This window comes from Phycodurus eques, chromosome 2, assembly GCF_024500275.1.
Source record: "Phycodurus eques isolate BA_2022a chromosome 2, UOR_Pequ_1.1, whole genome shotgun sequence".
In the NCBI taxonomy this organism is placed as follows: domain Eukaryota; kingdom Metazoa; phylum Chordata; class Actinopteri; order Syngnathiformes; family Syngnathidae; genus Phycodurus; species Phycodurus eques.
This window is the reverse complement of record NC_084526.1, coordinates 22,467,754-22,489,248: the sequence shown is the minus strand read 5'-3', so window position 1 is coordinate 22,489,248 and position 21,495 is coordinate 22,467,754. Positions and strand designations below refer to the sequence as shown.

The following is a 21,495-nucleotide window of genomic DNA, read 5'->3' as shown; positions in this document are numbered from 1 at the left end:
GCTTCCATAAGATTCTCAGACATGACATGGTGCTTGCCCATTTATGTGTTGGAAAAGCACTGATTTATTCACGTTGAAAACGTTTACCCCGAAGGATGTGCAACAGGTCTAAAAAGAAAATTAGATCTTGGCAAATAGTATCTCTAATGTTGTAGCTAATGGATACTTTTACAAAACCCCTAAGCGGCAATATACAGTATACAAAAATAGCAAACCTGATGATGTACAAGTTTCAACCAAAAGATGTCCTCACCTGTACAATTCCAGTTTCAACACGAAGTTGAGTGGACTGGTCTAAAATAACACGATGCATAAAAATGGAAGGACGCAAGCCTGGAATTGAACAGGAAGTCAGCCACTTTGGTTTGCAGCAACCATTTAGGGGGTGAATTCCAGGGATTGTATTTGGACAAACTCCTATGAGATCGGAAGAAGGTATACTCGACAGCTGGGTGCCGCAAGATTTGGCTATGCTATCTAATGTGGGCGGAACATGACGTCAAAGTTCGAAGGTCTTTGTTTTGCTTATTTATACAGTGGTTAACTTCATCTTTTACTGCGTTTATGAGTGAGTTTTCCACTTTTACACTTGTATGACTGTTTGTAATGTCAAAACATCACCTACATAATTATTAAAGGTTTAATGATGCTGATAACGTGACCCAGGAACAGATCCTTTCTCATTATTTCTTTTGGGGTAAAATATTTCAGTCCTGCATTTGCTATATTAGACCTTTGAGCAGTGATTCTCGACTGGTGGTTCAGGACACAAAAGTGGGTCATGGACAGGGATTAAAAAATTACACGGGGTTCTCAGTTTCCGACGGTACAAACATAGGTTTCAAGATTAAAGTGTAGTGAACACTTACCGACTATCTGACAATAAATTAACATATTTCAATGACAAAAATACAATCACTTAAATAAATGAATAATGTAAAAATCAAACACTCACAGGGGCTCGAAGCTAACTTTTCCATTGGTAGCACTGGACCATGCGTGATGTGTGTAGTCTAATGCCACTTTTCCATTACAAGTTCCAGAACGGCCTGGCCCCACTCTGCCTCGGCCTCGGTTGGCCTGACCTGGCTTCCGTTGCTTTTCCATTACAACAGTCTCCAATCCCACACACTGCACGACGTGGTCGAACCAGACTGGACCGGACCATCGTGTAGAGTTGCTGACGCACCCCCCGCACATGCCCGATTCACAGGTGGATACCCGGCCGGGGAAAGTTTATCTGCGGCGACGTTAAGACGGCAATTAAAATTTCGAAATTTTGAAACCAGTGGCAGACTGATCAGCCACTGAAAACAGTCGCCTAATCACGCACACTACGCGACAGTTCAGTCGGGTTCGGCGGCATCGCTCGGTGTGTGGCAGCCTTTAGACGCCATGATTGTAAAAGTGACAAGTCACCCCACCCCGCTTGACAAGTCACCCCGCCAAAAGAAATGCCTAAATCTCTCAGCCAATCAGTTGACAGTTACGTTACGGCCCTCCTCACTTTGGTAATAGTCTTTTCGCGGCGTACTTCTAAACTAAACAACTCCTGACAACTGTACATCAGCTTTTTCCAACATGGAGTGGCATTTCCAAGGTAAAATGCACACAAATACAAACAAAAACAGTACAGTGCGCGCTGTGACGAGACGCCATTACTCGCCTGGATCAGCACCACTGGCGTAGGGAAGGATTGATACTGTCTGAAATGTCGATGCCGGTCATACTAGAAGAACATCTGCCTTAGAGAAGCTACTGCATGAATAGGCGACGCCTTAAATAAAAAAATTACCATGCTGTGTTGTAACTGTGCAAAGAGAGCAACTGGCTAAGGAATGAAGGGGTGCTAATGTAATAGAAGACAGGAATTGAACATGTCTTCCTTTAAAGATACTGAGTCCAACAATGGGCCCCTTTACGCAAAGACAGGATTTAAGGCAGCTGCTAAAATTCCTTAACACGCAAACACGCACGCACGCCTGTTTTTAAGTGCAGGGGCAGGAAATGGGAATCCCTCGTAAGTTTTCCTTCCGCTGCTGCTTTCCTCTCGCAGCCTGGAGGCCCCCGCGACAAATGAGGTGGGAAAAAGTGCTTGGCCATTTGTCTCCGGCCATCGGTAGATTCCTGTGCTTGACTAACATGCGCACGGAGGTCAGTCAAAACATTTAGACTGCAATGGTTCTCCAACTTTTTGGGTCGAGGGACCCCCTATATGGGGAGGACATTTTTCCAAGGACCCCCTCATAATCCCGATGCCAATCAAATATAACAACCATGTCTACCACTACATGCCACAGGAATTTTAGAGAATTCTTTTTTATATTTGTATACATTTTTCTTGAAAAATTTGTAATGTTATAACAATGAAGTCATATTTGTTCCTAGATATCCGTAATATTATATCAAAGACAAACTTAAAGTGAATTTCAAAATATATATTTTGTAATATTACTCTGAATTAGTAATTAAATTCTATTAATAACAGGACTACATACTAAGAAAAAAAGGCTTTTAGAAATGTATTCCTGTAATAATATGCCTTTTGTTCTAAGCCCCCTACAATTCTATTCATGCTGGGATGTCAGATTTGTGTGTCACAATTATTTCGGAGCTTTTATTTGCTCAAAGCTAAAGTAGGGAGGAACAATTGGTCTAGAATGTTTGTGCGCTATCCCCATCGAAGATATGCACTTTTTTAAATGAAAGAACAGTTTATTGCAAATTACTTGCTGGACCCCCAGGTTACAGCTTGTGGAACCCCTTGTTTAGAAAATAACAATCATGAACTAAAGTGCGGCTCGTGCTCTTTCATTCTTAAAAAAATAAAAATAAAAAAAAGTATAATAATCCTGCCACTGTACCATTGAAGTAAACCAGAGGCGGGGTAACGTGGTGTAATGAGAGAGCACTCACGCTTCTTCTGGTTTATTCTGACAAGTGTAAAAACACCAAAAGGAGAATCATCCCCCCCCCCCCCCCCCCCATCCCCCAAATCCCTCCACAACCCCCAGCCACCACACAATTTGTTTCCCTATGATTAAGACTCCACAGCAGAGGTCTGCCTAGTGCCTCTCGTACTTAGAGGAGTTGAAATGATAGCATATGGCTGCATTAAAATCACTTAGCCAACGCTATTCGTTCTCATCCCGATCCGGCTGTTTAATGTTGCCGTTCTCCTGCAAATTCGAATCACAGTCAATACACTAAGAGAGGGGGAAAAAGCCTCCCATATTCTTTTTCCCTTTTTCCATTAGAGATGAGCACTCAGTTGGTCAGTGATTATGTCTGATACTGGCTCTTTCCTCTTCTCCTCTGCCAGGGAACTTGAGCCACGCTAGCTACTGTAATTAGACGTCCTCGCCTTGATAGGACAATGTAAAATTGATTCTGATAGTCACATTTACACCAGAAACTCTGAGGTTCGGCAAACGCATATGTCGAGGTTATTAACAGCGTGACAAAAGAACACATGGTCACGCGGCACAAGAACATACGCTGAGTTACTGATGCACTTGTTTTTCATTTGACTTTTTTCATATGAACAATTACTATAATTATGACTTGACTACAGCATCAGGTTAATTTAGAGAGGCGCGTTAGGCGCATTATGACTTATGTACAAATTCTGGTTACATTGCTGCCGTAGGAACGGAACTCTGCCCTCTAGTATTAAATACTGCTATAGTGTAAGTCATACACCATTTTTTGCGACCTGTAAAAATATAGAGAATTTAAGAGGTATAACAATTAATCAAAAACTAAAAAGTGATTGAAAAAAAATCTGTCTTCTTTCCGAGTCTATGAACACACGGCTGTCATATTAGTAGGACCTCAGAGCGTTATGTGCGAAGAGCGGATTAATAGAGACTGTAAGTGATGCAAAAAGGTACAGAGCAATGCTTATTTGAGCCATTCACGGTCAAAGTATCCCTCGCAATATATTTACATGACTGTTCGGTTTGTCTTAGAAGACGTTTTGCTACCTGCTCGTGCATTCTAACTAAGCCTTGTTGCATGAAATGAAGCCTGCTCAGATGAGAGGCGCAACATTTTCGAAGACAAACAGAACAGTCCAGTTGCGATCGATTCAATGCCCTGAGAAAGACATTTACTCATTTTTCCTGTCAGTTGAAGCACTTGTGTTTTTGTGTTTGCTCCATGAAATTGTCAGGAAGACAACAAGATACTAGTTTGCCCATCACTGGCGAAATAGAAAATGCTTCATGGGGCATGTTTACAATCGCATTAGAAGCTCTCTAATGCGGGCGCAATCTTGCAAAGACTTTGACAGCGGCCCGGTCGTCGCTGTCTGGGCTACCTGTCAGTCTGGTTTGATTGGTGTGATTTTCTCAAGAATTAGTCATGCATTTCTTTTTTTATTCACTGTATTTTAACTCTGGTTTTGTGGTAGTATTCCTAAATGTTACCTGAAGCACTGCTGTTAATTGTTGTTAATTCTGTGCATTTTACTGTATTCCTTAAAAAGGAGCTGTACAACCACATATTTTGATTGGGATTTGTGTGTGTGTGTGGGGCGGGGGCACTGGTATTTGTGTTTTACTTTATTTTTATTATTTAATTAATTTTATTCAATGCAAAATATGAATTTTATGAACAAATAGAAAACTTTGATAACTTTGCACTGCCACCATCCCTGTCTGCGTATATTAATTCATTCCCTGCCAATGCCGTCCAAAGACGTCATTCAGAATCGAGCTATTTCCTGCCAATGTCGTCTAAAGACGTCAATGGCATTTGGGGTGGGGGACGGTCTTGTACAGTTTCTGTGTGATCGTCAAGCTTCTGGATAACTGCAATGAGGTATGGCACCCTGTAGAGGGCAACAATGCCTTGAGGTGAACGTCCGTCCCTCAGAGGGAGAAGAGGAAGAAGGAGGAGGCGGGGAGGAGGAGACAATGAGAAGAGACAAGCATAAAAGAGAAGAAAAAATGAAAAAAAATAATAATAATCTTTCGGTACTACAAAATTATAGCGCCAAGGCAAGAAAAATATTCTTGCGACCGACAGGAATGACGCCTTAGATCATGCAAGGGAAGAAAGAATGACGCTCCGAGCCGATCCCTTTGTTGCAAGCCCAAAATGCCGAGCCATATGGCGAGATGCTCTCGACCGCTTGTCAGCTGATCTTCTGCCGACCAGGATTTGAGTAAATGGGATCCAGAATCGATGATTGAACTTCCTCTGGCTCGCCTGGAAGCAGCCGAGCTTCATTTGGAGCTTCTTCTGGTTGATAATGGAGACGATGGTAACTTGTTTGCACCTTGCGTTAGCTACATTTAGCGACAGAACATACTCCTTCAATCCTTGTTACATCCATCCATCCATCCATTTTCTGAGCTGCTTCTCCTCACTAGGGTCGCGGGCGAGCTGTAGCCTATCCCAGCTATCATCGGGCAGGAGGCGGGGTACGCCCTGAACTGGTTGCCAGCCAATCGCAGGGCACATACAAACAAACAACCATTCGCACTCACAGTCACATTTACAGGCAATTTGGAGTTGTCAATTAACTTACCATGCATGTTTTTGGGATGTGGGAGGAAACCGGAGTGCCCGGAGAAAACCCATGCAGGCACGGGGAGAAAAAGCAAAGTCCACACAGGCGGGGCCGGGGATTGAACCCCAGTCCTCAGAACTGTGAGGCGGACGCTCTAACCAGTTGTCCATCGTGCCGCCATCCTTGTTACATAAAAACATAATTTCGTCCCACTAGTTCACATTACAATGTAACATCTGTTGCCAGTACTAATTAGAATTTTCCATTTCCAGCTCGTCCGTCTTGCGGTAATTCAACACCCGCGAGTTGAACGTCTTTAAGGATTGCGACGAAGAAATTTTCTTTTTTTTTTTTTTATACCGTTGCAAAACACGTCATCAATAATAAGTATTAGAGTAATCTTATGTATTTTTTAAAACTTACACGTTATGCATCCAGGAGACGTCTGACTCCCATTCCAGTAGACAGTGCAAACAAAAAAGGTAATTGAAAGCTTTTTTTCTCCACGTCCCACTACAGCAATTTCAACAATGTATTTTTATAGTAATAGTTATATTTCTAAACTGCACAGGTTGTGCTTCGAGCAGAAGTCGGGACTGGTTTCAAGGACAATGACAACCACACAAGATCCCATTCACCACCACCAAAGAATAAAATCCAGATGTGGATAAAACATTACTAGATTTTATGCGCAAGGTAATAAAAACCTGGACTATTGAGCCAACAGTAGGAGGAGGAGAATTAGGAGGAAGAAAGTGAAAGGTTGGGAGCCCCATTTGTTCATGCATTTTTGTCAAATGTAAATTCTGTACATGGTTATATGTCAAAAGTACTTTCTCAGTGTTGTTTTATGTTCAGATGTTTGAGATTTTCACTAAAGAAAAAAAAAAATAATGGTGTCAAAGTCATTGTTTTGCTTGATCTGTCTGCTTTTACAAAAATGCTGTTTTCTCAGGTTTTTTTCCTCCAGAAACTGAAAGCAGCCTATATTTGACTGATGATTACTAAATAACGGTATAAGGTAGAGACAAACTTTATTTTTTCTGATGAAAGAAGAGAGTCTGATCATTGTTTTGGTGGTTTTGGTGTTTACATAGTCATTGTACACAATATTTTCTGGGGCTTGAAAAATTAGTGAAATTGCTCGAAAATGCCTGGCAGTCTCGGGGTTCCCTGCTCAGGAAACGGCTGCCAGCCGTTTCCTGCTCAGGAAACGGCTGGCAGTGAATGAGTACTCTTATATTACAGAACAAAATAAAGTCCATATTATCACAACGTGATGGTATGTTTTAACTAAAGAATTCTGATACAAATAATTTAGCTGGTAAACAATTTTTTGAATAATGTAATGCATTACAAAAGAATAAAGGAACACATTCACTCCCATTTACGGAGTGTTACTGTACTAGGGTTGGGCATCGTTTGAATTTGAACGATTCCGGTTCCAAACGATATTCGATTCAGATTCTTTTAGGGGGCTGGGTCAAAAACGTTTGACTTCAGACTTCTCCACATCGTGAAAGCCTCCCTTGCACAATATAATCTTGTTCAAAGTGTCGCACTGAGCTGACTGATCATTTAGTTTCACAAAGTTAATACACACTTTTGTTTGGTTTTCGCCACTTTGTTCTTCGGGGTCGGCGGACTGTAGGCATTGAAACTGAGAACAGAAATGTTTAAATTTGAACGATTCCGGGAGAACCGTAATGTTAGTCCCGGTTCCAATCGGTTCTAGATTATCGATGCCAACCCGAGTGCTAATCTTAGTTGCATGTCCAAACAGGTCCCTCTGCTGCTCACTTTTAATATTACAGTTGTTTCACTGTGCATTACAGTTCACCAACATCGTGGCGGACCCTGCGATGTGACTATTGGGCACACGTACATGGCAATGACGATGTTCAAACAATCTATTGTGAAACCGCTTTTTTCGTCACGAGCAAATGGGCAGGTAATTGAGCACCACCTAGTGACAATGTGTGCAGGTGCCTCCCACAAGGTACAATGTAAAATCTGTAATTGAAACTACTTTGCATTTTCTTCACTCGGGTATTTCTATTGCTACAGGTTTGCATGTTAGAATTTATCAATTCACATTCAAAATACTGTTGCACCTGACCAGAGAGCATAATGTAAAATACTTATTGATCTAACTTTGCATTTTCTGTTACACAAAAATGTTAGCCCAGGAACTGTTAGCGTTTTAGCTCACAAAACGAATTATTCCATTATTGTATTGGAGTGAATAATGCGAGCTGGCACGGCATGTCCAGCCAGTTATCTGCTGTCAGGGTGCGTTTAAGTGAGGGTGATAGATCAGCATGTGTAAAGGGGTCAGCAGACAACAACTCCTGCCATCTGCAGATGGACAGAGACGCTAACAGGGTCCTGACGGATTCCATCCCTCCCTTCTCAGTTGAATTCGTCAAACCCCCAAATGAGAACTTAAAAAGACCAGACCAGACCAGGGCGCTCGCTAACATACGAGTGCAAACACCCATGAAGTTGCATTTAAAAAATTGCATGTGATGCTTTCATTTGTCACCATCTGACCAAATAAACTAACACAAGCTCACGTGGATTGAAACAACATGATTTTAGCATGGGAGAAAACACTGTGAGCTAAGGACTTATCAAACACTTACTGTGGTCTGTTACTAACCAAAACTGAAGCTCAGTAAACAGTCTCAGATGAATGAATGAGACGCGGATGTTGTAAATGAGTTTCCCCGCACAAAAGATAAACTTATGTTTCAGTACGTGGAGACGTCGTATTTAACAGAAATTGACAACCATGATAGAACAAGTTGTCTCTGGAATGTTGTGTGCACCGATGTATGGAAACAATCTCGGATTAATTTAAGTGTGGCGACTCACCCAAAGTACGTTCCCTGCACCGCATTAAACATTCCAATTGAATAAAAGTGTAGTGTTTTATCGCGTAATTTAAAATAGTTCTCCTACTGCGCAAAGATCTTTTTACGTTACGTGGAGATTAGCATCCGGGCAGATTGACAGGCGGTCGCTCAACAATGTTGTGCTCACCCAGTGCATTTTAAAAATAGTCTATCCATCCATTCATTTTCCATACCACTTATCCTCACTAGAGTCGCCGGCGTGCTGGAGCCTACCCCAGTTGACTTTGTGCGAGAGGCAGGGTACAACCTGAACTGGTTGCCAGTCAATCTTCTTTTCCTTTCGGCTTGTCCCGTTAGGGGTTGCCACAGCATGCCCTTGTTTTCCTGCATCTCCTCTCTAACACCAGTCAGTTGCCAGTCAATCGCTGGGCACATAAAAACAAACAACCCTTCCAACTCACATTCATAACATGGGCAATTTAGAGTTTTCAATTAACCTACCACGCATGTTTTGGAGATCTGGGAGGAAACCGGAGTACCCGGAGAAAACTCACGCAGGCACTCTGGAAGAACATGTAAACTCCACTCAGGCGAGACCAGATTTGAACCTGGGTCCTCAGACCTCTGAGGCAGATGTACTAACCGGTTGGTCACCATGCCGCCGCATATAAAATCTCTCAGTTATATTCAAGTATTCACCATGTTGTTAATTAGCTCTCTATGCAAAGATGACCTTATGATATGTGGAGAGATCCCGGTTGATGAACGGGTGGACTCTCCACAATGTTGTGCACACTGATACATGTAAACAGTCTCTCAATTGAATTTATGCGTGCAAATGGGGCTGAACAATTTTCGGAAAAAATTGAATTGTGATTTTTCTGGGAGATATTGCGATCTCAATTTGATTCACCATTTCCTTCAAATCAATATTCACTATGTACAGTAAGATTTACAAACACATCATAACATAAAGTATTAAAAGCTACAGTATGACTGTAATGCTAGGACAATAAAAACGCTGTGTGTTTCTGGAAATTTTTGACCATTCTTCCAGACGCGCATTTGTGAAGTCCAGAGGTGGGTAGAGTAGCCAAATATTGTACTCAAGTAAGAGTACCGTTACTTTAGAATTATATGACTCAAGTAAAAGTAAAAAGTAGTCATCCAAATATTTACTTGAGTAAGAATAAGAAAGTACTCAATGGAAAAAGCATTTTTGTTTTTGTTTTATCAGAGCATGCACATTAAATTATAATAATAATAAAAAAACAAAATATATATATATATATATATATATATATATATATATATGTAAATCGACACACACCTGCCACCATTTATATTTTCGCTGGCTAAAAACCAACACATGCATTGGGCCCTACAAAAACATTATTTGCTTTATGAAAAATGAAATGAATGAAAAAACTACTCAAGTAAAGAGTAATTGGTGAGTAACTTCAGATTTATTTAATTATGTTATTAATTATTATTATTTTTTTTTTTTAGATCACAGCAATGAACATCCATCCATCCATCCATTTTCTGTGCCGCTTCTCCTCACTAGCGTCGCTGGCGTGCTGGAGCCTATCCCAGCTATCATCGGGCAGGAGGCGGGGTACACCCTTTTTTGGGACGTGGGAGTGCCCGGAGAAAACCCATGCAGGCACGGGGGAGAACATGCAAACTCAACACAGGCGGGGCCGGGAATTGAACCTCGGTCCTCAGAACTGTGAGGCAGACGATCTAACCAGTCGTCCACCGTGCTCAATGAACATATATAATATATGGGAGTCGACACACACCTGCCACCATTTCAATTTTTGACTCCCAAAAAAACCAACAACATATGCATTGGGCCCTACAGAAACATGATTTGCTTTATTCACTTAAATGACTTCATGAAGAAGCTGTTTGCTGACCAGACTTAGTGATCTTGTGTATGTGTGCATGTGCGTGCAACACCATAGGACAGGGCTAATGTTGCCATTTCCACTGCCAAAACAACAATAGAAACATCTGTAACTTACCGCTAGGTGTTTTTTCAAGTTAGAAGTGGGCTAAAATATGAGTCACTTTAGGGTTGCAAGCTGTGATGAAACCTGGCTTTATCATTACGATTCAGAGAGTAAAGAGGAATCGAAGGAATGGAAACATGCTACTTCTCAGAAGACAAAGAAGTTCAAAGCCACCAGATCCACCAGGATGGTTATGGCAAGTATTTTTTTTAACAGCAAAGATGTGGTCCACATCAACTACCTGCCCCACTGAACAAAAATGAATGGGAAATATTACGCTAACCGACAAAAGCAGGTGCGCCAATCTGTCAAGGAAAAAATCTGTGGGAAAACTCGTCGTGGGATTCTGCTTCACCTGGACAATGTGTCAGTCTATACCAGCCGAGTTACGATGGAAGCTGTGACGATTTTGGCTACAAATTCCTCCCTTACCCACTCTATTCAACACACCTAGCCCCTAGGGACTTTTACCTCTTTTCCAGGTTAAACAAAAATACCTTTGGGACCAGAGGTTTGATGATGATGATGAGCTGAGTGCAACTGTGAAGCATTGGTCAAGGGACCGAGATGTTGACCCGATTAGGTTTCAATGACCAGCAAACTAGATGGAACAAGTGTGTGGAGTTGGAAGGAGACTATGTTGAAAATTAGAGCAGTATAATTGAAAAATCTCTCTTTTTCTATGTGAGGCCCAAATTTTTGACATCCGCTCATTTCTGCCTACAGTACAATTTCACTAAGACTATTGATGCAAATTAAATGTTATTATTATAATGTAAATAAATGTACCTCTTTTCTGCATGAAGGTAAAGAGATCATCCAAGAACTCCTTCCTTTTGGGGTCATTGTCCAGCTCGTACAACTGAAGAAGAAAAGCCATTACTTGTGATTCAGGCAAACCATAATACATATTATGGACTACTTTGTTTGTATTACTCAGTTGCCTGAACAAAGGATCAAAATTAGATTTGTCTTATGAAAGTGTGTTTTTTGTTTTGTTTTTTTAAACAGAAAAGGTGATGCCACAGGAGTCTCTAGCTTACTTCCTTTGAAGCCATTTTAAAGTTGAAACGACCCATTAGGCACCTTTAATTGGAGCAAATGTTTTTCTTTTCAGCAAAATGGTCGCACCTTGGCAAAGTCTCTCGAGGCTTCTCCTCTTCCTCTGCTACTGTCCGTCTCATCTGCCCAGCTTGCACTTCCGTTCTACAAGAAAAAAAAGAGAATACAGATAAGCAATTTGTAATATATCTGTATATATCTTGATACCAGGAATGTGATTTAATTCTTACATGGGCATACAGTGGAACCTACAAAGTAGAAAGCTAACAATTTGAGCGAGGAAAAAAAAAAAAAAACAACCTCAAGAGTTGGGTGAGCTAGAGCCGATACCAGCTTACTTTGATTATTACTCTCGCACTTAGAGCAGTTTGACATTGCAATAGTCCGGTGCAATGACCATTGTGCAAAGGGCGCTGGGACTTCAAGGAATGTATGCAGTTTAAAGTGACTAGTAGTGTGATAATCTGGGATAATATCGATTGGGCAAATGTTGCAGATACTCCTCAGTCAGTGTGCAAGTGGTGCAGATGCTACTCTGGCATGAGTGGCCAGTATTGGTCAACAACAGATATGCAAATAGTGCAGCGTGCCGAGACTACTACAGTGAGTGCACGGGTAATGTATAATTGGCCCGACAGAAATGTGACAATATATGCGAGATACACCCTTGAGGGGTTACCAACCAATCGCAGGGCACATATAGAGAAGTATTCGCAGTCGCATTGACACCTATGGACAATTTTAGTCTTTATGGACAATTTAGAGTCTTTAATGAAGCTAATATGTATATTTTGAGAATGCGAGCGAAAACCCACAAATATATATTTTTTTCAACAAAATTGATTTTTTTGTCTTTGTCCATTGAAAAAACTGAATTTTTAAGTTTGTGAGACAGCCATCCTTACCACTTGATCACCATGCTGCCCTTAGAAGGACTACGGGTTAACTTATTTTTACACCGGTTGATTGCCGGCCAGGCTTGACTGCGTTCAGCCGAATCACTATTGGCAGTGGTCCAAGTTCACAGCTAACGTAAGGTGCATTAAGTCCCCAGGTAAAGATGAAGAGTCTTTTGTGATGTATTTAAAACATTTTTTTATCTATGCATCACAGAGTCAAAAATGTGATACAATGGCTAAAAGGAAAGTAGTACTGTAATTGGTATTTCAGCAGAAAATAGTAACAAACGCCAGGGTTCTCAGAATCAGAATCAGAATCATCTTTATTTGCCAAGTATGTCCAAAACACACAAGGAATTTGTCTCCGGTAGTTGGAGCCGCTCTAGTACAACAAACAGTCAATTTACAGAACACTTTGGGGACATAAAGACATTGACAAAAAACAATTGTGCAAAAAGATGCAGAGTCCTCTAGCACTTAGAGCAGTTCGAACGACTAATATTGTAATAGTCCGGTGCAATGACCATTGTGCAAAGGGCGCTGAGACTTCAAGGAGTGTATGCGGTTTAAAGTGACAAGTAGTGCGATCATCTGGGACAATGTCGGTTGTGCAAATGTTACAGATACTCCTCAATCAGTGTGCAAATGGAGCAGATGCTACTCTGGCATGAGTGGCCAGTATATGCAAATAGTGCAGCATGGCGAGACAACTACAGTGAGTGCACAAGTAATAAATAATTGGCCCCACAGAAATGTGACAACGAACTCAAGTCAAAAAATTGCCAGCTTGTTGTAATGGAATTATAGGTTAGGTGTTTAAGAAGTTGATCGCAAGAGGGAAGAAGCTGTTGGAATGTCTACTAGTTCTAGTTAGCGTTGATCGGTAGCGCCTACCTGAGGGAAGGAGCTGGAAGAGCTGGTGACCGGGGTGCAGACGGTCCGAGAGGATTTTGCACACCCTTGTCTTAGTTCTGGCAGCGTGCAAGTCCTCAATGGTGGGTAGGGGGTTACCGACAATCCTTTCAGCAGTTTTGATTGTCCGTTGCAGTCGGAGTTTGTCCTTTTTTGTAGCAGCACCAAACCAGACTGTGATGGAAGAACACAGGACCGATTCGATGACCGCTGTGTAGAACTGTCTCAGCAGCTCCGGTGGCAGGCCGTGCTTTCTCAGAAGCCGCAGGAAGTACATCCTCTGCTGGGCCTTTTTGAGGACGGAGTTGATGTTGTTCGCCCACTTCAGGTCCTGAGAGATTGTAATTCCCAGGAACTTGAAGGTCTCGACGGTTGACACAAGGCAGCTGGACAACGTGAGGGGCAGCTGTGGCGAAGGATGCCTCCTGAAGTCCACGATCATCTCTACCGTCTTGAGCGTGTTCAGCTCCAGGTTGTGTCGCCCGCACCACAGCTCCAGCCGCTCCGCTTCCTGTCGATATGCAGACTCGTCACCGTCCTTGATGAGGCCGATGACAGTGGTGTCATCTGCAAACTTCAGGAGCTTGACAGTCGGGTTCGCTGAGGTGCAGTCGTTCGTGTAGAGAGAGAAGAGCAGCGGAGAGAGGACACAACCTTGGGGCGCCCCAGTGCTGATGCTGCGTGTGGATGAGGTGGCCTCCCCCAGCCTGACCTGCTGTGTCCTGCTCGTCAGAAAGCTGTAAATCCACTGGCAGATGGCAGGTGAGACGCTGAGCTGGAGAAGCTTGGTTGAAAGGAGTTCAGGGATGATGGTGTTGAACGCTGAGCTGAAGTCCACGAACAGGATCCTCGCGTAGGTCCCTGCACTGTCGAGGTGTTCTAGGATGAAGTGCAGTCCCATGTTGACTGCATCATCCGCAGACCTGTTCGCTTGGTAGGCAAACTGCAGGGGGTCCAGCAGGGGACCTGTGACACTCTTGAGGTGGTCCAGCACGAGACGTTCAAAGGACTTCATGACCACAGATGTCAAAGCGACAGGCCTGTAGTCATTCAGACTAGAGATTGCAGGTTTCTTGGGGACTGGAATGATGGTGGAGCGTTTGAAGCAGGATGGAACTTCGCACATTTCCAAAGATCTGTTAAAGATCTGAGTGAAGACTGGAGCGAGCTGGTCCGCGCAGACTTTGAGGCAGGATGCACTCAGAGTGATTTTTCTTTCAAAATTAAATAAACTGCAAGCCATATTTTTAAAGATAATGTTGTAATATGGATGCATCGAGACCAGTATCGGTGCCAATAATGTATGTCTGATACTACAGCACACTGATACCACTTCAATGAGTGCCGTGAAAAAGTATGGGCTCACTTCTCAAATACTGATATTTTTGCATAGTTTCCCCGCTTTAATGTTTGAGATAATCAAACCAATGTAAATATTAGACAAATATAAACCAAGTGAACTTAAAATGCTGTTTTAAATGGTGATTTCCTTTCTTATTGTTGTGTCATGAACACTGAATTGAGGCAAGGGAGGCCTGCAGTTCTTTCGAAGTTGTCCTGAGTTCCTTTCTGGCGTCCTGGATGAGTCATTGCTTATCTCTTGGGGTAATCCTTGTAGGCCGGCCACTATTGGGAAGGTTCACCACTGTTCCATCTTTTATCCATGTGAGAACAATGGCTCTTCTTATGGTTCACTGGAATCCTAAAGCTTTAGAAATGGCTTTTGTGACCCTTTTCAGATAGACAGGTGTCAATTACTCTATTTCTCGTCTGTTCTTTGGATTGTGACATTTTGTTGCAGCTTTTTTTTAAGCTCTTTTGTCTGACTTGAGTTTGTCGGGACCAGCGATGCCAGCCTCCTAAAATCTGCCATTTTGAGTAACGAACGAAGTAACGCGTTACTTTTCCTGGGAAAGTAATTAGACTACACTTACTTCTTCAAACCAACGACAGTTACTTTTGCTTCATCAATGTCTCACAGCAAACAATTTCTAACTGGTGATTCGAACAAAGAGTAGTCCCAGCTGTGCAGAAGCATTTAACAGAGACCGCTCTTTTTTTCAACAAATTGAAGAAAGCGATTGGCAAGTGATTGTTTGTTACACATAGGGTTGGGCATCGAGAACAAATGGAACCGGGACTAAAGTTCCGGTTCTCCCGGAACTGTTAAAATGTTAAAATTTCGGTTCCCAGTTTCAATGCTTATTCCTCCAGCTGCAAAGAAGTAGTGGCGAGAAAGCAATGAAGAAGTGGTGTAAACCAATGAAGAAGAACGGGCACGATGACGTGTTTGTGTCCTACGGTGGCAGCGGCGAACAAAAGTGTGTCTTAACTTTGTTAAAATGAATGACCAGTCGCCTCAGTGCAACACTTGGAATAAGATTATATTGTGCAAATGAGGCTTTCACGATGTGTAGCGTCTGACGCACTTCCGAGCCTCAGCCTACACCACGTGGAGCTTCAGTCAAGTCAACTCTCAGTCAATTGGATGAGTGAAACAATAAAATAAGTCTATGCCAACATTGAGACAGCTAACAAGGTAAATGGCTGCTTGCACCTTTGCACTGGTGGTTTTTAGCGTTTATTTTCGTCTTCAAACCAACGTAAGCGCCGAAAAAAAAAGAAGCTTAACATTGGGCTAAAACTTCACCGTAGCAACTTACATCACAATGAATTGGGACAAAATTCACATAAACGTTGTCTCACAGTACCACAAACACTAACCTTGTGCCTCATCAGTGGGTAGCGAAAGGAATCAGCCTTTTAGAGCATTTGATTCCATCCATTAAAAATAATAATAATAATAATAATTGAAAATAAATAAATCACCGGTGCCGTGTGTCGCGGATATGCTCCTGCAATTGGAGGTGCCAAAGGGACTCCCAACCACTTGATAACCCCATCCCTCCAGAATGCCTGGTGTACGTCAAGTGGACCTTAACCTAATTAGCAGCTTACCATCAAATCTTGATTCTTGGCTTCAAAAGACTCCTTCCCAGACCAAAAGGTTGAGGATCCCTCCCTCCAAGAAGACTATTTGGTTAAAATTCAAACAGTAAGGCGCCACCCACTGGCGTTGAGAGGAACTGCAAGCTTGAACCCGTGGGCTCGCCTTTGATGTTTGTTAACTGAAGATAAAATGTTCGTTTTGATATCTTACGAACTCTGTAGAAATGTTCCAAATGTATGCCTTGGTGTCTGTGCCACTATTGTCAGTTTTACAGGTCCTCTGCAAGATTTTGAGAAATGTTCCCCGTGAGTTGAAATCAAATAGTACGAAATGTTGTATTGAACAATAAGCAACCGATCTGCCATGACCAAAATTTAAACAATGATTCTATGCGTGAGAGTACAAAGTTGGGAGTATTTTAGATTAATATGATTTCTAAACCCATTGTATGGTTCAAAAGTCTAGACTAGATTCAAGCTGATGGGTTTCTCCAGTTTCTCCGTCCCCCTTTGACACGCCCTCTGAGTATTTAAACTCTGGCCCTCTTTTTCTTGCACTTGGCTCTCTCTCTTCTTGGTCTTCAGCTTCTTGGTTCCTTCGGCTAACACCCTCCACCTTCTTTTGCTTCCATTGTTCTCAGGCGCCTCCGGTGCCACCACGTGCGCGAACGCCCGCCGGAACCAAGCTGGCACCGTTTTCGATCGAAGAAGCGGCTTCGATCGCTTTTCCTAGCAACAATCAGTCGGCGGAGCCTCAGTGAGCAACTACCGGCATCCCATACCGGTCTCGCATGCATCTGAGGGCCAGAGCTCGGGCCGCCACCAGTTCAACTGGCTGGAAAGTTACGGATGCATCCAAACGGGACAAAACTACTGTCCTTTTCTATTTCTTTTCGTTTTTAATTTTGTGCATCTTTTTCCTTCAACCAAACCTGCTAGTGTTATTAGTGTTATTTTCTTTGTTTAGTTAGACCCCTTTTGTGTGTTTCCCTCTAGATCCCTTGTAGATGTCATTAAATATACAATATATATATAATTCCACTCTTGGTTGTATTTTGTGTTGTATTCTGAGTTTAAGTAAACCTCTGTCATCTAGAACTCAAAATTTCATAAAATGTAGCGACCTTCAGATTACGAGACTGATAAAAAGGTTTCTCGTCATTTTTCCTAAATGTTATACTTAAAATAAGTGACGTGGTGCCCTTTTCAAGACATATTAGTTTGATTTTAACAATTAGTGTATTTGATTGATCTTACCTTTTTACTTACACATTAAGAATACAGTTTTATTGGAGTGTTAAATGTGCAATGCATTCATTATTCACAAAGGTGGGTAGCAACACGCTACATTTATGCCGTTACATTTACTCAACTTGTCAGAGTACTTTAAATGCACTGTACTTTTTGCTTTTACTTGAGTATTTATGTGAAGAAGGATCGATACTTATACTCCGTTACAATGATCGACATGCCGTTCGCTACTTTTATTTACCCATTAATGCATGTGCACGTCTTTTTTTAGAGTCCATCTTCGACTTCCGCATAGGATGCCCGTTGCGCCAATCAAACGTGAACACTAATGTCATTTGACTCCAATTCACCAATCAGATGACACAAGGCAGTCACATGACCACACATGTAGCCTTTGCGAGCCAATCAAAATGACACATTTTTTGAAAAACAAAACAAAAACAAAAAACAGGCGCACGAGTGTGTTTACAGACCCAAAAAAACAACAGCTTTGTCATGCAGCTCTTAAATTGTGACTGCCCAAACTCGGATATTTTAGCCTACTTCTAACTTGAAAAAGCACATTGCGGTAAATTGCAGATGTTTCAATTGTTGTTTTGGCAGTGGAAATGGCAACATTAGCCCTATCCTATAGTGTTGCACACACATGCACACGTACACAAGATCACTAAGTCTGGTCAGCAAACAGCTTCTTCATGAAGTCATTTAAGTGAATAAAGCAAATCGTGTTTCTGTAGGGTCCAATGCATGTGTTGTTTTTTTTTGCTTTCAAAAATTGAAATGGTGGCAGGTGTGTCGACTCCCATAAATTATATATTTTTTAATTTTATGTTTATTGCTCTGATCTAAAAAAATATAATTAAATACATCTGAAATTACTCACCAATTACTCATTACTTGAGTAGTTTTTTCATTGAGTACTTTCTTACTCAAGTAAATATTTGGATGACTACTTTTTACTTGAGTCATATTCTAAAGTAACAGTAACTTGAGTACAATATTTGGCTCCTCTACCCAACTCCGATTATTCATACCGATGTGTGCCGTCATAAATTGGTCACGGAGGGTAAGGACTGACTCACTGAAGGTCTTACAATACTTAGCTTAAATAATATCTATCATGAAAAATGACAACTCTCAACTTTGTCTGTGAGCTGGTTGAACGTGCCGCACGGCTGACGTCACGTAGTAAGAAATAAAATGTTTTCTCGCTCTTCGCATCAAAATTACTGTGGTGGGAGCAATGGTGTGTGTGTCACTCACTTTCATATTTACGTACACACGGACCACAATTGACAGTGTACTGAGAATGGTGTGCTTGTTTACGTTTAGGTACTTCCTGTGTTGTGTTGGGATGTCAAGTCTGCACTAAGTTGCTGATTCAATGTGGCTTCAACTACACTGATATTTAAGTTATTGGTTCATTTTGATGACATCATTCTGTAACGTGTAGTGTACATTACCAAGTAATGGGTACAATTAAACGAATGCTTTTTTTGTACTGTGGATAAGTGATATTACTCCCACTTGGCAGCATTTATTTCTTTTTTTGGGGGGTTGCGAATTGACTCGATTTATGAACGACGACTCGTTCGTAGCTCTAGCGAAAACACTGTTTTAGTTTAAAATTACTTCTTCTTACCCTTCTGTTATGTTGTGGGTCTAGTGTAATTTTTGTTCTTTTTATTACATCCATATTCAATAGAGCTACTCCTCATTTGAGCAACAGGTGAGCTGGAGCCTAGCCCGGCTTACTTTGGGCGAGAAGCAGGGTACACCCTGGACTGGTCGCTAGTCAAGAGGAAGCTGAAGTAGCCAGAGAAAAGCCAAACAAACATGAGCACAGAGGGCTAAAGGGCGCGGAAACAGGATTTTCCAATCTTCTCAAAATAAAAAATAGCTTCACTAAATATTGACTGAAAAGCTGATTAATGGCATTGCAATGTGTTCATTTTTGCTTTCTTTGCTATTTAATTATCTATTTATGTATGTATTTTGATGAATAAACATGCAGCAGTGGGACCCATGAACATAGTTGCGGTTACCCAAAGTAACAAACAACAGGAGGGATAACCAGGATCCTTTGCCGCATCGTGGCTGTAGTCCGTTTTAAACCGGTCTCGGTGCTGTAAAATGCGTAAATCGACGTTGGCTGGCAACATCTGCTTCTACTAAGCCAGCTTCTTAGCTCAGTTGCTAGTCAGCGGTAGCTGGCTGGGTCTCGTCGTCATCATCATCCGTCACGGTGTGTTCCATGAATCATCTGCCGCAGTCGCAGTCATGAACATCCGTGCAGCTCTTCGGGCATGGCAAATGCCTCGTTTAGTGGAGATCATCATCTCAGGGGAGACGGCTCCGTGATATGATCGGCTACAGTTGCTACTGTACAACTGCGCATGCCCAGTAAATCAAAATGTCAACGGAAGTACACAAAGGCAGTTGCCACATGGCTTCACTGCATTGCTGCTTCTGTCCGAATAAAATGAATACAAACCTCATACAGACGAGGCTGGATTTGAACTGTCCTCAGAACTGTGAGGCAGATGTGCTAACCAGTCCTCACCGTGTTGTTCTGGAAGGGAAGGTTGGCAGCTCTAGTCAGGAGTTATCTTTGCTATAGGTGGCTTAAAGGTTCAGCAACATTTTTAGAATTTGAACAACCTATTTGATATTTGAACAACCTATCCTGGATAGGTTGTTCACGTCAGGATAGGTTGTTAGGTTGTTCACGCCATCTAGCTTGAATAGGAAAGGAAAATTCCGAAGCAAAAACGATAATCTGAAGAGGCCCTATGTTCTTATTTGTCTCTTATCGATGGACTTCTTTTAAATAATGCCACTTAGTGTTCAGACAGAGACACCACATCGGTCAAATGCCATGGACTACAGGCTACATTTAAGTGAAATGTGGGAAGAGTCAGACTGTTCGAAAAACATGCAGTTGGATGTTAAAATATCTGTAATGACAAGTTCATCCATCCATCCATCATTTTTCTACCGCTTATCCGGGTCGGGTCGCGGGGGCAGCAGCTTTAGCAGGGACGCCCAGAATTCCCTCTCCCCAGCCACTTCATCCAGCTCTTCCAGGGGGATTCCGAGGCGTTCCCAGGCCAGCGGAAGGACGTAGTCTCTCCAGCGTGTCCTGGGTCGTCCCCGGGGTCTCCTCCCGGTGGGACGTGCCCAGAACACCTCACCAGGGAGGCGTCCGGGAGGCATCCGAATCAGATGCCCCAGCCACCTCATCTGGCGCCTCTCGATGCGAAGGAGCAGCGACTCTACTCTGAGATCCACCCGGATGACCGAGCTTCTCACCCTATTTCTAAGGGAGAGCCCGGACACCCTGCGGAGGAAACTCATTTCGGCCGCTTGTATCCGGGATCTTGTTCTTTCGGTCACGACCCCCAGCTCATGACCATAGGTGAGGGTAGGAACGAAGATCGACCGGTAAATTGAGAACTTCGCCTTTCGGCTTAGCTCCTTCTTTCCCACAAAGTCCGCATCACTGCAGACGCTGAACCGATCCGCCTGTCGATCTCCCGTTCCATTCTTCCCTCACTCGTGAGACCCCAAGATACTTTAACTCCTCCACTTGGGGCAGGATCTCATCCCCGACCTGGAGAGGGCATGCCACCCTTTTCCGACTGAGGACCATGGTCTCAGATTTGGAGGTGCTAATTCTCATCCCAGCCGCTTCACACTCGGCTGCGAACTGCTCCAGTGAGAGTTGGAGCTCACGGCTTGATGAAGCCAACAGAACCACATCATCAGCAAAAAGCAGAGATGCAATACTGAGGCCACCAAACCGGACCCCCTCTACACCTTGGCTGCGCCAAGAAATTCTGTCCATAAATGTTATGAACAGAATCGGCGACAAAGGGCAGCCTTGGCGGAGTCCAACCCTCACCGGGAACGAGTCCGACTTACTGCCGGATATGCGGACCAAACTCTGGCTCCGGTCGTACAGGGACCGAACAGCCCGTATCAGGGGGTTCGGTACCCCATAATCCCGAAGCACCCTCCACAGGACT

The 21,495-nt window shown here is 42.6% G+C and overlaps 1 protein-coding gene across 1 annotated transcript in view; it reads right to left on the bottom strand.

The window, feature by feature from the left end:
- Positions 1-21,495, bottom strand: part of LOC133398316 (AT-rich interactive domain-containing protein 3B-like) — a 159,111-nt gene that overhangs the window by 55,308 nt on the left and 82,308 nt on the right. Inside the window, exons 3-4 of the mRNA XM_061669944.1 lie at positions 11,526-11,600; positions 11,184-11,256 (exon numbers count right to left, since the gene is read on the bottom strand). Of these exons, the coding sequence (XP_061525928.1) occupies positions 11,184-11,256; positions 11,526-11,600 (148 nt within the window). The remainder of the gene's footprint in view (positions 1-11,183; positions 11,257-11,525; positions 11,601-21,495) is intronic.